This window comes from Mixophyes fleayi, chromosome 5 (genome assembly GCF_038048845.1).
Source record: "Mixophyes fleayi isolate aMixFle1 chromosome 5, aMixFle1.hap1, whole genome shotgun sequence".
NCBI lineage: Eukaryota > Metazoa > Chordata > Amphibia > Anura > Limnodynastidae > Mixophyes > Mixophyes fleayi.
The window spans coordinates 228,025,614-228,039,596 of record NC_134406.1 but is presented as its reverse complement, the minus strand read 5'-3'; the positions used below and the strand labels follow the sequence as shown (position 1 = coordinate 228,039,596).

The 13,983-nt window shown below is 40.4% G+C and overlaps 1 protein-coding gene across 3 annotated transcripts in view; it reads left to right on the top strand.

Moving 5' to 3' along the window:
• Nucleotides 1–13,983, top strand: part of ASPH (aspartate beta-hydroxylase) — a 148,030-nt gene that overhangs the window by 70,680 nt on the left and 63,367 nt on the right. For all 3 annotated transcript variants that reach the window (XM_075213566.1, XM_075213568.1, XM_075213567.1), the window contains one exon: nt 725–769. In XM_075213566.1, coding sequence (XP_075069667.1) covers nt 725–769 — 45 coding nt within the window. The remainder of the gene's footprint in view (nt 1–724; nt 770–13,983) is intronic.

The following is a 13,983-nucleotide window of genomic DNA, read 5'->3' as shown; positions in this document are numbered from 1 at the left end:
AGGTAGTTTAATCCACTTATTTTGTATTCGAATGGTATAAATTTGTTGTAAGGAACAGTTACATTCATGTACTGTATATTGCTAACATGATGGCGCCATGGAGCTGGCAGACATGCTACATAGCAGGTATATGTGCTGCTTGTTCTGTGCACTTTAAGGGTCGGTATGAGGTCCAGTAGATCTCACGCCTTCATTGTTTTACATCATATGGGGGTAAATGTATCATACCCCGGTTTTTTCAACTCGCGGGAGTTCGGCGTCCTCGCAGCTTAAATTTAAAGCAGCGCTGCTTTAAATTTAAGCTGCGAAGACGCCGAACTCCCGCGAGTTGAAAAAACCGGGGTATGATACATTTACCCCCATGGTGTCAAATGCTTTCTTCTTCCTAACTTTAACCAGTGAATATAATACCCGTTATTTTATTTAAACAAATGTGTATCCTTTATGCAAATTAATATGGAAATGCTGTGAGCAGCAGTTGGTTTCATATCACAATGTAAGGTCAGACTCTCCTACTGTTCTGTGTTGTCTTTATTAAAGGTGATGTTCAAACTGGGACACATTTCCCCTATATTTGCCTTCCATTGGTAGGAACAAGGTGGGGATCCCTCACATGGGACTCCCACCAAGATGCTGGTTTCAGGCATCACCACCTTCCTGCCAAGCCGTAATATATACTTATGTCACAAATACAAACTGATCCCTTTATTTCCTTCCCCCCCAGATCCAAACTCTGTGCCGTCTGAGGAACAGACTGAAGAACATGCAGGTATAGTGACATTTTGGAGTCCTGTTTGATTGTGCATGGTTTGATTTTCTTTTTAATTTATTTTTTTACATTTGGTTCTCTTCCAGCAGACTACCGCTTTTGTTTTGTTAAGGGCAATCTTTTATCATTTCTTTGGTCCGTGTATTTGCAGCAAAACACTATACTGTGTTCACACTTTATTCAGTCAGTTCAAACAGGGTTAAATGATAAACAAAATATGGCAGGTTAGAGGGGACCAAGATGAATCTCCAAAAACATTTTGTGGAAAACAATCATCAGCTATTTATATATGGCCACTAATTCCGAACTCACTCACATCAGTCCTTGCCCCATTGAAGCTTTAAGTCTGAATTCCCTAATACACACACACAGACAGAGAAAGAGGGACTAGGGTCAATTTGAAAGCAGCCAATTAACCTACCAGTATGTTTTTGGAGTGTGGGAGGAAACCGGAGCACTCAGAGGAAACCCACGCAAACACGGGGAGAACATACAAACTCCACACAGATAAGGCCATGGTCGGGAATCAAACTCATAACCCCAGTGGTGTGAAGCAGAAGTGCTAACCACAAAAATTGTTCACAGCACAAAGCTGGACACACAAAAGCCTGTGCTGCCACTTGGCACAAGTGACGTGATTGGTTAAGTGAATCTGTCATTTAGTGCTCTGCTTGATCACATGGGAGTTTCAAAGTGCAGTAGGCAGATCCCCACACACACAAGCTGACAGCAGTTATATCCAGCAGGATTTCCAGACATGCCTAAAAAAGGATCCGATAAATTGTTCTCACACATTACTCGTTCTGGGGTCGTACACACACTAATATTGGGTCATTTAATGATACTGTGCATACAATGCATTTGTGGCTGGCTGGAGTTGGAGAGACTTTGGGTAAAGGATTTAACTCTCTTCTATTTGTTCTTACCCTGACTTTAGTTTCACTCTCCACAGTGTAGTGAATGAGGAGCTGTCAGTAAATAGAGAGAAGTCACAACTATTTATCTTTGGACGTTATACCCTTCTGGCAGCTATTCTTTCACTCCTCTGTTTACAGGAAAACATGATGTCCGTTGTCTTGACATAGTGTCATGATTCTGTACTAATTGCAGAGATTGAAGTTGTTACCAGACTTTAAGTGAACTTGTTGCCATCTACAGATTGTGTTCGCTAAATAGCAGCCACACACACGTTTATTTATTCATGACTAAGCCCCATCTGTTTTCTGCCGTCCTGCTCTGTTGTCCTCTTGAGGAGGAAGCAGGAAAGTGACAGGTAAATACTCATGTCCTAAGTGCCCTCTGCATAGAGCCGATCCAGGAGAAGGAACATGCGCAGTGACTGACGAAACGGAACCTGCCCAACATAACGGACTATATAACATAAAACATCATCATCATCTTCAACATTTATTACATAGCACCAGCAGATTCCGTAGAGCTTTACAATTGGGAACAAACAATACTGCGTAATACAGACAGGCATTAAACCCAGAATGCACCACAGGACCGGTGCGTGCATTCTGGACACCCAGCACAACACCCCCAGCCCATTACTAACATGGAGAAGCGGCAGCCAACCGGGAGGGTTTCAGGTGTTGCCCCTTCATGTTAGTGGTGGGCGCGCAGTGTGTGGTGACAATAAAGACACTGAATGAGTGACATTGTCATTCATTCATTCAGTATTTTAGATGCCCCCCAAATCCCGTCCCCTAGGCAACTGCCTAGGTTCACTTAGGTCCAGTGAGCTGGCACTTTGAATTACTGGGCACTTGAGGTACAAAGGTGCTCCCCAAGTATTCTTCTGGGCATGAAAGTGTACGAAAAGTTTCTGGTGCAAGATTCTCCATTAAGTCGACTTGTATATTGCCATTACACAAACATCCAGTAGATGGCAGTGGTTTTATCATTTGTGTGTTTGTGTTTATTGAACAGTGACAAAAGTTATTCTTAGTTTGGCTATTGACCTGATAAAACAGAAGTGTTATAAATATGCTAGTGGATTATTTGGAGCAGCAGATATTTCTTATATTTAATTACTTGGGGATAGTTAATTATAAAAATATATGGGGTCATAGGTTTGATGCCAACCCTCCTTGTTTCTGTGGGGTTTCCTATGGGTGCTTTGGTTCCCTCCTACACCTCAAAGACATAGCAGATAGTTAATTGGCTTCTTGCAGAACTAACCTGTGTGTGTGTGTGTGTGTGTGTGTGTGTGTGTGTGTGTGTGTGTGTGTTAGGGAATATAGATTGCAAGCGCCGCTTGTGCAGGGACTGATGTAAATTATGAAATATTGTATGTAAAGCTCTGCAAAATATGTAGGCACTATATACAGTGCATCTGGAAAGTATTCACAGTGCTTCACTTTTTTCACATTTTGTTATGTTACAGCCTTATCCTATTCTACACATAATACCCCATAATGACAACGTAAAAAAGTGTTTGAGATTTTTGCAAATTTAATAAATATAAAAAACTAAGAAATCACATGTATATAAGTATTCACAGTCTTTGCTCAATACTTTGTTGATGCACCTTTGGCAGTAATTACAGCCTCCAGTCTTTTTGAATATGGTGTCACAAGCTTGGCACACCTATTTTTGGGCAGTTTCGCCCATTCCTCTTTGCAGCACCTCTCAAGCTCCATCAGGTTGGATGAGAAGCGTCAGTGCACAGCATTATCAGATCTCTCCAATCGGATTCAAGTCTGGGCTCTGGCTGGGCCACTCAAGGACATTCACAGACTTGTCCTGATGCCACTCCTTTGATATCTTGGCTGAGTACTTAGGGTCGTTGTCCTGCTGAAAGATGAACTGTCGCCCCAGTCTGAGGTCATCCAGGTTGTCTCTGTACATTGCTGCATTCATCTTTCCCTCTATCCTGACTAGTCTCCCAGTTCCTGCCACTAAAAAACATCCCCACAACATGATGCACCACCATACTTCACTGTAGGAATGGCACAGTGACCATCGGGTTCTTGGTCACCTCCCTGACAAGGGCCCTTCTCCCCTGATCACTTGGTTTAGATGGCCGGCCAGCTCTAGGAAGAGTCCTGGTGGTTCTGAACTTCCATATACAGATGATGGAGGCCACTGTGCTCATTGGGACCTTCAAAGAGGCAGATATTTTTCTGTACCCTTCCCCAGATTTGTGTCTCAAGACAATCCTGTCACCGGAGGTCTACAGACCATTCCTTTGACTTCATGCTTGGTTTGTGCTCTGATATGCACTGTCAAGTGTGGGACCTTATATAGACAGGTGTGTGCCTTTTGCAAATCATGTCCAATCAACTGAATTTACCACAGGTGGACTCCAATTAAGCTATAGGAACCTCTCAAGGATGATCAGTGGATTCACCTGAGCTCAATTTTGAGCTTCATGGTAAAGGCTGTGACTTATGTACTTATGTGATTTTTTAATTTTAATAAATTTGCAAAAATCTCAAAAAAACTTTTTGCACGTTATCATTAGGGGGTATTGTGTGTAGAATTTTGAGGGAAAAAAGGAATTTATTCCATTTTGGAATAAGGCTGTAACATAACAAAATGTGGAAAAAGTGAAGCGCTGTGAATACTTTCCGGATGCACTGTAAATAACTTAATAAAAATGATAATAAAATAATCTTTCTACTTCTGTTGAGTCATCATCCCAGATTCACATACTAACGGCATCAGGTATGGTGTCTACAACGGACAGTAGCACCAGAGTCACATGATTTTTATTGTCTGATACCATGGATAATACATGAATCCAGTGCTGATAAAATTCCTAGCGTTTGAACATAAATCTAATGAAGCATTCTGTAGTCAGGAGACTGAAACTAATCTGCTCTTGTGTGTCGCCGGGTAGATTAATCCAGTGTTGCTATATGGCCATAGTTACATGACTGAATCTGGTGTTGCTTTGTGCTCTGATGGATAATGAGGCTGACGTCTGTCCCCAAGGCTAGCTAATGAATGCTCTCTGTCCCAGAGGAACTTCATTTGGTGCCGCTTCCTGTCTCCAATGTTCTTCATGTGTTTACACTGGGAACAGATTAGTGCAGTGGTTCTTTGTTTGAAATCGAGCTCAGAACAGCAAGAGGTCCACTCACTTCTGTAGGTAAATGAAATCTAAAATATAATATGTCTGCATCCGTAGAAAATCACCCCATTAATGTGTACAAATAAATAAATAAATAAAATCCAGCATTTATTGTTAGAAGGTGAATAACCTGAGGCAAGGTGTTTGCACGTATCTATCAGTCTGTACCTCTATGCTGTATGTGTGTATTATGTATGTGTATATATATATATATATATATATATATATATATGCGTGCGTGTATGTGTGAATGAATATAATATAAATATATATATATATATATATATATATATATATATATATATATATATATATATATATATATATTTTTCACATACCTGTATCTGCAAATGTTTAGAACCTAAATAGTCCTTTCTTAGTATATGCATTGATGTGACTTCCTTTTTTTTTATTTTTTGATCGCCTTGTAAAATGCTGCTTTGCAATTTATTTCGTGTGACACATTCGGCGAACTGCTGATTTTGATGCAGTGCTGAATAAAAAGTGGTCCATTAGAATCTTAGGAGAGCTGAACATTGCATTTAACTAGGTTATCTAATGCTATAAGCGCACCTATAGCCCACATACATAATAGAGGCTGCCGTATTAGGTGCTTAAACAGTATTCATAAATGCAGCGTGTCAATTCAATAGGAAACGGTGAAGTCACTGAGGCAGTTTGTGTCACTAGTTCCTAGCGAGTTGATAGGCTGCGTTCATGAACAGCCACCCCTAACTCATCAATGTATTGATGAATATACAATACAAACTGAATAACACACTTAAAGCAATTAAAATCATATTAAGCACAATAGGAAATGTCTATGTAATAAACTGCAACATTGCTACGTGATATAATATCTGTTATTAAAAATAAAGGTGGGCATTTTGATGGAATAGTGGATGCCCATATACCACAATGTCATCTGCTGGAATAGATGGGCAGATTAGATATGATCCCTAATACCACCCCATTCCCTCAGTCACTCTCCCTCACCACACACTAATATATAAGTCCTGTTGGTGTTGCCTTATAGTTGTCCTCCACATGGCCTATTGGCACCTCCCACCTGTTTATATCTAATGATAGATACAATTAGTCATCAGCTCGGCGTTGACTGATCGTAAGCAGGATACTTTTTCATCCCAGCTTGTACATGTGCGCAGGGCCAATTTAATTAAGAAATGGGGCAGTTTCTCTGCTCCCCCATTACACTTCTTAGTAATGGAATATGAGAGCTTCTATCTCAGCCCCCTGGTGTCCTAGGAAGACAAGAGACTATATGTTTTATAAGACATAGTCCCATATTTTGGGTGAAATCTAAATTATATATTCGCAACCTTATAATTTAAATACTTCTGTTTGCATTGCCCTAAATTTAGCCCGCGTCCTAAATCTGAATCCTACATCAAGTTTTACAGTTCTAGACCTAACCAAAACCCTAATTAAAGTCTATACACCTGACTCACGTTGTAAAACAATGCTGAGTACTAATAGTTCTTCTCTTATTTTAGAAGAAAGATGAATGTAATAACCCCTCACCCAGACTAACAGTGATGCAGCCCTCACCTACGTCCCTCCATCTCTGTCCTGCTTTGTCAGAAGTGATTGTTATAGCTTGTAACACTTGTATAAAATGCCGGCTGATATGTTATTACAGATAGACGTCTATTTCTTGGATTAGGTTTATTGTTTAACTTCTTGCTGAGCGGCCCTCTTAGACGGCTGTACTGTGCAGGCACTGAAGTCTATCGGGTTGCCTATCGCTGGACTAACATGTACAGCAGGAATTTCTTGTCTCTTAAGAAAACTTGCTACATCCTAATTTTGGGAGACGATCACAAGTTTCCTCTCTTGTCTTGCAAAACCGTTTTGAGGTCCACGCATTTGATCTTTGACCAGCGCCTATTAATGTCTTAAAGTGGCCCCGTCTGTGATGTGCCTGCTTGACGGAGGTCCTAGGGAACATCTGCAGTTTAGGATTACAAAATAGGTCCATTAGTGGAAAGGGTCTGTGGTTAGGTTCACAATAGGCGTAGGGCCCTATAGATATGCCAATGTTCATTGCATAAATTTAAAAAATACCACTAAATATACAGACTTGTAAAATCTCATATATATGGGCAAATCATGCCTGCAAACTAGTTTATCTGAATTGCATGATTTGTATTGGTATAGCACAATTTTTTTTTCTTTCTTTGTTCACATGCATTTGGTTGGTCCTTAATTTAGATCTCCCCTTATTTTTACAGATACTTAAGAAGTTCATAAAGACTGCCCCTTCATCAAGAGGACCAGCCATAACCAAATACTTCTCAAGGGAGCAGAGGGTTTAATAGAACCCACGAAGTAAATTGCAAAGCAGTTCCTGAGTTTCTGGGAGAGAACACTATCATAATAGACTTTCATTTTCTAATCGTTTTAGGGTATACTTTTTATGTTTTTAGATTGAATAGCTTTTTCTTTTTTTCAATTTTAGAATTTCCTTTCATTCCAAACTAGCCAATATCTGTGTGTGGTTTTTGTGATATGTTTTTTCTTGTATCTTGTTTTTAGGTTTGTACCTATCATTTTTACGGAATGATTGTTAATCTATTTATGACGTAGCAGCAGTGGGTCTGGTGTTTTTTTGATGTTAATATATAACGTATGTTGTGGGTACATATCTAAACCTTGTTTAGGGTCCGTATACGCGCTTTTATGAGCCTGTGTAATTAAGAATGGCTAAATGAACATAATTTGGATCTCTAGCAGAAAAAGAAGAGCTAACTTTATTTTTGTGCTTACAGGGGAAAGTTTTGTGCAATCCTTTTTTTTTTTTTTTTTTAATTCTTGTATTTTAGCAGCACACTATACAAGGGCGACAAATGAGTGTTTGCCCAATGAACGCTAGGCTAATACACTACAACATAGACAATAGATGTGTGACCTACAGGGCACGTTGACAGATGTTTTTAATATTTCAGTCTTATTATACATGGGTGCTTGCAACTCTAAAAATCAGTTGATATGTGATGGCAATGTACTATGCGTAGACAATCGCTGCTGATGTTGATTTTTTTTTTTTTTTTTTTTTTAGACTATAGCGACTGAACTCTGAGCAGAGTTCAGATAGTATTTTTCTACTGATCTCTTCCTATGTCAGGCTGCACAGTACTCAGGGCTGTAAGACACATGTATGTAAGGTGTTCTGACATGAGTTATTATTGACAGCACAGTGTATGATTAAAAGTGAATGATGCCTTGTATGCTCTGCCAATGTGAAAAGCGTTCAGTGCCCTGTAATCGGGCTGTGGGTAGTTGGGCATTGGCATGCCATTCATTGTGTATTCTCAGTTCCACAACATAAGCTATACAGTTCTGTACACTGGTGTCATGTGACCTGTACATGTGACTCAGGCATGACTCCCCAGCAATGGGGAACATGTAGATGATATGGATTGCAATGTGGTATTTGTAGAAACTAAGACTTGAAGAGCATAAACTTGGTATTGCAGGGAGCAACATAATTTAATTTCTTGTCATTTTACATTTGTATTTTAAAGGATAACTGTTAGTTTCCAAATATCAATCTTTTTCAACCCTCTTTAAAATACCACCAAAGCTATGGTCCAGGGATATTTCTACATGTTCACCTCCAGACAGCGAATGCAGTCAGAATTTATTTTTGAGAGAGAAGCTCATCAAATCACTAGGACGTCATGTGTCTGTGATGTCACTAGCTCCTGGTGAATTGATAGGCTGCTTTCTCATACGCCTTGGGCCTGCCCACAAAATGTCTGCCTACAATGTGTGTAGGAGATTTGCACATGTTAAGTGAATATGTCACAGTCTTGGCAACATTGAGGTTCTCATTCAATACCTATGATAATGAATATTAGGTCATTTAGAGGGTGATGTACCACTAGCCTGGTGCTAACCTAAACCTGAAAAGCACCATTATATACATAGTTACCTTTATTGCTTTGCTTAATAGTTTGCACAAAATTCTTTAATCATTCATTTGACATCTAAATTAATCAGAGATATATTAACATTACATGTAACATCATCACTGTTTGTTGCCCATAAGGACCAAAGTGGTCTAACTTACTGAGCCAGTACGTAGTCTTGAAACCGTTATCCTCCAAACTAGGCCTTTAGAAGTACTACAGAGGGAGGGCTGTCACCTCCCACATGTGTAATATTGCTATGAATTTTTAACCAGGGCAGAGAGGACGAGCAATAATCTTCCAAAGATGTGATTTTTTTTTTTGTGTTTTTGTTTTATTACTTAGACTAAGAGAACAACACATTCTATTTTGTGATGACTAATGACGTGTTTTTAACAGAGCCATATTTTTTGGGGAGGGATCTAGGGGGTAAACCTGATGAACAATTTGTAGTTTGCATATTTTTGTCTTCTACAGAAAGGGGGTTTTACATTCTTGCCTAATAAATGCATTGTACAGCAAATCCTTTTAAATTGAGTGAAAAAAAAAAAAAGTGTAATTTTATGTATGTGACGATTTAAACGGAGGTAAGGAAGCATCATGCTGGGACCTTATTTTATTTGGAGATGTTATTCCAGACCAGATTTGTAAAAGCTTGGTGTTTTTATGAGTGTGCCAACCTTGATAAGGTTAATAGGATTTTCAAGATAATGTACAGTAATCCTCTCTCGTATTTTTGTCTGAAATAAAATACAGAAGAGTAAACCAGCTTTGTGTCATTATTATCATAACTAAACATTTTATATTCATTACATACAATGATTATCTTTTTAGTTTCTACATTTTGAAAAAGTCCTATTGATAAACGGTGGCCTAAGAGCATCAAATACTTTGTAGGTATTATTATTATTATTAATATTATTATTAATATTTATTTATAAGGCGCCACAAGGCATCCGCAGCGCCGTACAGAGACAAACAAAATCACAATACAATGGGAGACAGCACAGTACAGTAAACACAGCAACTCAGTACGCTCAATGCACAGCTAGAGAGGGCGGGGAAGGTGGATGGAGGATCCGCAAACGACGGGGCCCAAGAAGGAGGGCGCGGAAGACAGGGAGATCCCCAGGGGGGAGGAGGGAGCGAGAGTGGACGTGGGGTGGAGGACCCTCGAGGAGGAGGGCTAAGTAGCTGGAGAGCAGAGTTAGAAGTGGTGGAAACAGGAGGAGAGATGGCCCTGCTCAGAGGAGCGTACAATCTAAGGGATTCGTTCATGGTAACATAGCAATATTTTTCCTTGGCATATGCAGTAAAACTATCTATCAATAGAAATCTATCACTTAAGCCGGCGGTTCCCAAAGTGTGCGCTGCGGCTCCCTGGGGTGCCGCGGCGGTATCACAGGGGTGCCGCGATCCCTAGCAATAAAAAGAAGTAAAAACAAACAAACTTACCAATCATCCAGCGCCGGATCCTCCTCCTCACTGACTGCCGAGCGTGATGTCATCACGTTCGTCAGCCTCAGTGAGGAGCAGCAGCAGAGAGGTCGTCAGGAAAGAAGGTAAGTAAAGGAAGTGAAGGGGGACACAGAGAGACACGCTGAAGGGGGGGGGGACAGAGACACGCTGAAGGGGGGGGGGGACAGAGACACACTGAAGGGGGACACAGAGAGACACACTGAAGGGGGACACAGAGAGACACGCTGAAGGGACACACAGAGAAACGCTGAAGGGGGGACAGAGACACTGAAGAAGGGACACAGAGAGACACACTGAAGGGGGACACAGAGAGACACACTGAAGGGGGACACAGAGAGACACGCTGAAGGGACACAGACACGCTGCAGGGGGGACAGAGACACTGAAGAAGGGACACAGAGAGACACACTGAAGGGGGACACAGAGAGACACACTGAAGGGGGACACAGAGAGACACGCTGAAGGGGGGGGGCAGACACTGAAGATTGTGAGATGGCGAAGAGGGGGGCAGAGTAATATGGTGAAGGGGCGCAGTGATATGATGAAGGGGCACAATGTGATGGTGAAGGGGCCTAAATACATCTTACGTCATTTTGACCCAACTACTTAAAAAATCGGGACTACCCGGTAATTATTTCGGCTTAGGGGTGCCTTGGAAAGATTATGGTGACCTTAAGGGTGCCTCGAACTGAGAAAGTTTGGGAACCACTGACTTAAGCAATACAATTCTAATTTGTACCTTTTTGTTATGTTGGTAGAGATTGTAGAAGACTGTAAATTTTCTAGACATTAGTGTTCTTTTGCTGTAGTGGTTAAATAAGCTCACATAAAACAGGGTTTTTAAATTTGTAAGCAGTACCAGAATCTCTAAGAAACTTCTATGCAGTATCCTTATGCACCTACGGCTCTTCACATGCTGACCATAACAATCTGCACTTTCAAGGGCAGAACAGGCTTGAATACATCTTTCTGCAGATGCAGGTTTTGTCGGCAAAACCTGTCATGCTTGAAAATCCCAGTGGGTGGCAGATTGACTCACATGACTGCCATGTAAATGTCATTTTCTAGATGACCTCTGCTTTTGGATAGAATAATCAGAATCCTCTTTAAAAATAATATAGAAAAAAAAATACTTCAGATTTAATGACACAAATAGTCATATGAAGGACAAAAACATGCATGACCTCCAGGTACCAGCAAAGTAACTAAAAGGTAATAAAGTACAAATGTTAGCAGATGAAAATAAAGGAATGGTGAAGAAAAACAGAACTTTGTTCTTCTAGGGGGTATATTTACTAAACTGCTGGTTTAAAAAAGTGAAGATGTTGCCTATAGCAACCAATCAGATTCTAGTTATAATTTATTTGTACATTCTACAAAATGTCAGCTGTAATCTGATTGGTTGCTATAGGCAACATCTCCATTTTTTTCAAACCCGTAGTTTAGTAAATATACCCCTAGGTGTCACTCAGAGCCAATTCTGAATTGCACTACTTATTGTTATTACATGTCCATGCAAGAGGGTTGGCATCTCAAGAACTGGTTACCTTTAGTGAAAGGAAAAAAATAAGTAATTAAAAATGTTGGATTGGTTGAAAGTCTAATGAGCTGCTGTCTTTTACTACTCTGAAGCAGCAGGTTGAAGTGGTCCACCCTCCCAAGGACACATTCCTCTGTCTTTTCTGTAGAAGCATTAGGAAACGGTTATTTCACATAGAAGCTGCTGCACCTTCTGCACAATTTACAAGTTTAAAGGGAGCTTTCATTACAATTTATTTTACTGTTCTAAGCTATCATTGATAGTTGCCAAATATTGGACTAGAACAAAGTTTAGCATTTTCTATTAACTACTGTTGTTCTGTTCCCATGATCCTCTTCACTATGTTCATGATCCCTTCCTATAGTTTGTTATGTGTTGCTGTTGCTTTCCTGCTTATAGCTGTTTAAACATTGACTAAAACCCTTGCATAATAGCAGCAAAGGGGACACCGCATTCTATATGCTACAAACAAAAGTGACCTGACTGTTGCCCATGGCCGGTGATGGTTTTAGATATGTACACGAGAGTGAGAGTAAAGCAGCATACCTGGAGAGCTGTTAATGTGGGAAGGGAGACATCCTGACAATCATTGTCACCGATACTGGACCTGTGTGGTGTTATAGATGGAATTGATCTATAAATATGCTTCCTATGTATGTATGAGGATTGAATGCAGTGTTTGAGGGTATAACAGGAGGGCAGGTGGCCTTACATATATGTCAGACAGGTTTACATTTTAATGATTTATTGGTCTGTTAAAACGTAAACTTTCTATTTTTCGATTAAGTGCAAGACTTTCATACACACACACATAGGACAAGAATGATGAAGCACAGCTTGGACACTAAAGACGAATTAATCACAATCGGAAACTTTTGTGTATTTCTCTGTGATATTGCTATATTATACCCAACGTAATCATGAGCAACAATTCATTTCTATAATAAGTATTCATGTTGTATGTGCTTACAGGTTGCAGATATACCTAGTTAAAAGCTACTCTAATGTAGAACATTCATCGTCATCATTTATTTATATAGCGCCACTAATTCCGCAGCGCTGAACTCACTCACATCAGTCCCTGTCCCATTGGAGCTTACAGTCTAAGTTCCCTAATATAGACACACACACAGACAGACAGAGACTAGGGCAGGGTTTCCCAAACCCAGTCCTCAGGGCTCCCTAACTGTGCAGGTTTTCCATATCTACTTGCTGGAGCACAGTTGTAGTCATTACTGACTGAAACATTGTAACAGATCCACAGGTGGTCCTAATTATGTCACATGTGATCCGGAAAACCTGCACTGTTGGGGAGCCCTGAGGACTGGGTTTGGGAAACCCTGGACTAGGGTCAATTTTTTTTTTATAGCAGCCAATTAACCTGCCAGTATGTTTTTTGGAGTGTGGGAGAAAACCCAGAGGAAACCCACACAAACACAGGGAGAACATACAAACTCTACACACATAAGGCCATGGTTGGGAATTGAACTCATGACCCCAGTGATGTGAGTCAGAAGTGCTAACCACTATGCCACTGTGCTGCCCGTCTATGAATAAATGGGTGAGGTTCCTAGGCCAAAGTGGATGGAAATCCCAACCTTCAGTTCAGAGTACTAAAGGGGATTTATTACCCACTATACAAATGCCAATGTTTTCCCTGTTCCATCATATTGGCCAAAAAGAATCCGTGTGTGGCTGACCGAGTTCTGTGCAGAAATTAAACTTGGAAAGGAAAGGCTTTTGGGACATAAAATATTTAAAACATTGGGCCTGATTCGTCAGGCACGTATCTGTCGATTCTGAGTGTTTTGTACACAAAATCACTCTGCGCATGCCCAGAACCGTACCACACGCCAATAAACGCAGCCAATATAATCCGTCTTCAAGCGCAAAGGACACTAACTACAGCCTACAATTTAAGGGACTGAATGGGGCGAGGGCGTTTGGCGTAGTCAATTTACAGTCAGGGTGTGCCAAACTCAAGCGCCACATCTGAATTTAGCACTGGACATGGCAAAGTTACTTGTTTTTCTGCCGTGTCTTTTGCTTCAGCTACAGGACTAGTCTAAGTTCTGAGTCCTTGTTATGTCAGTATCGTATGCATGCTATTACATGTTTGCAAACAGGAGCAACTGTAAAAATGTATTTTATGTTCAGTAGACATTAAGAAAATCCTAATGTA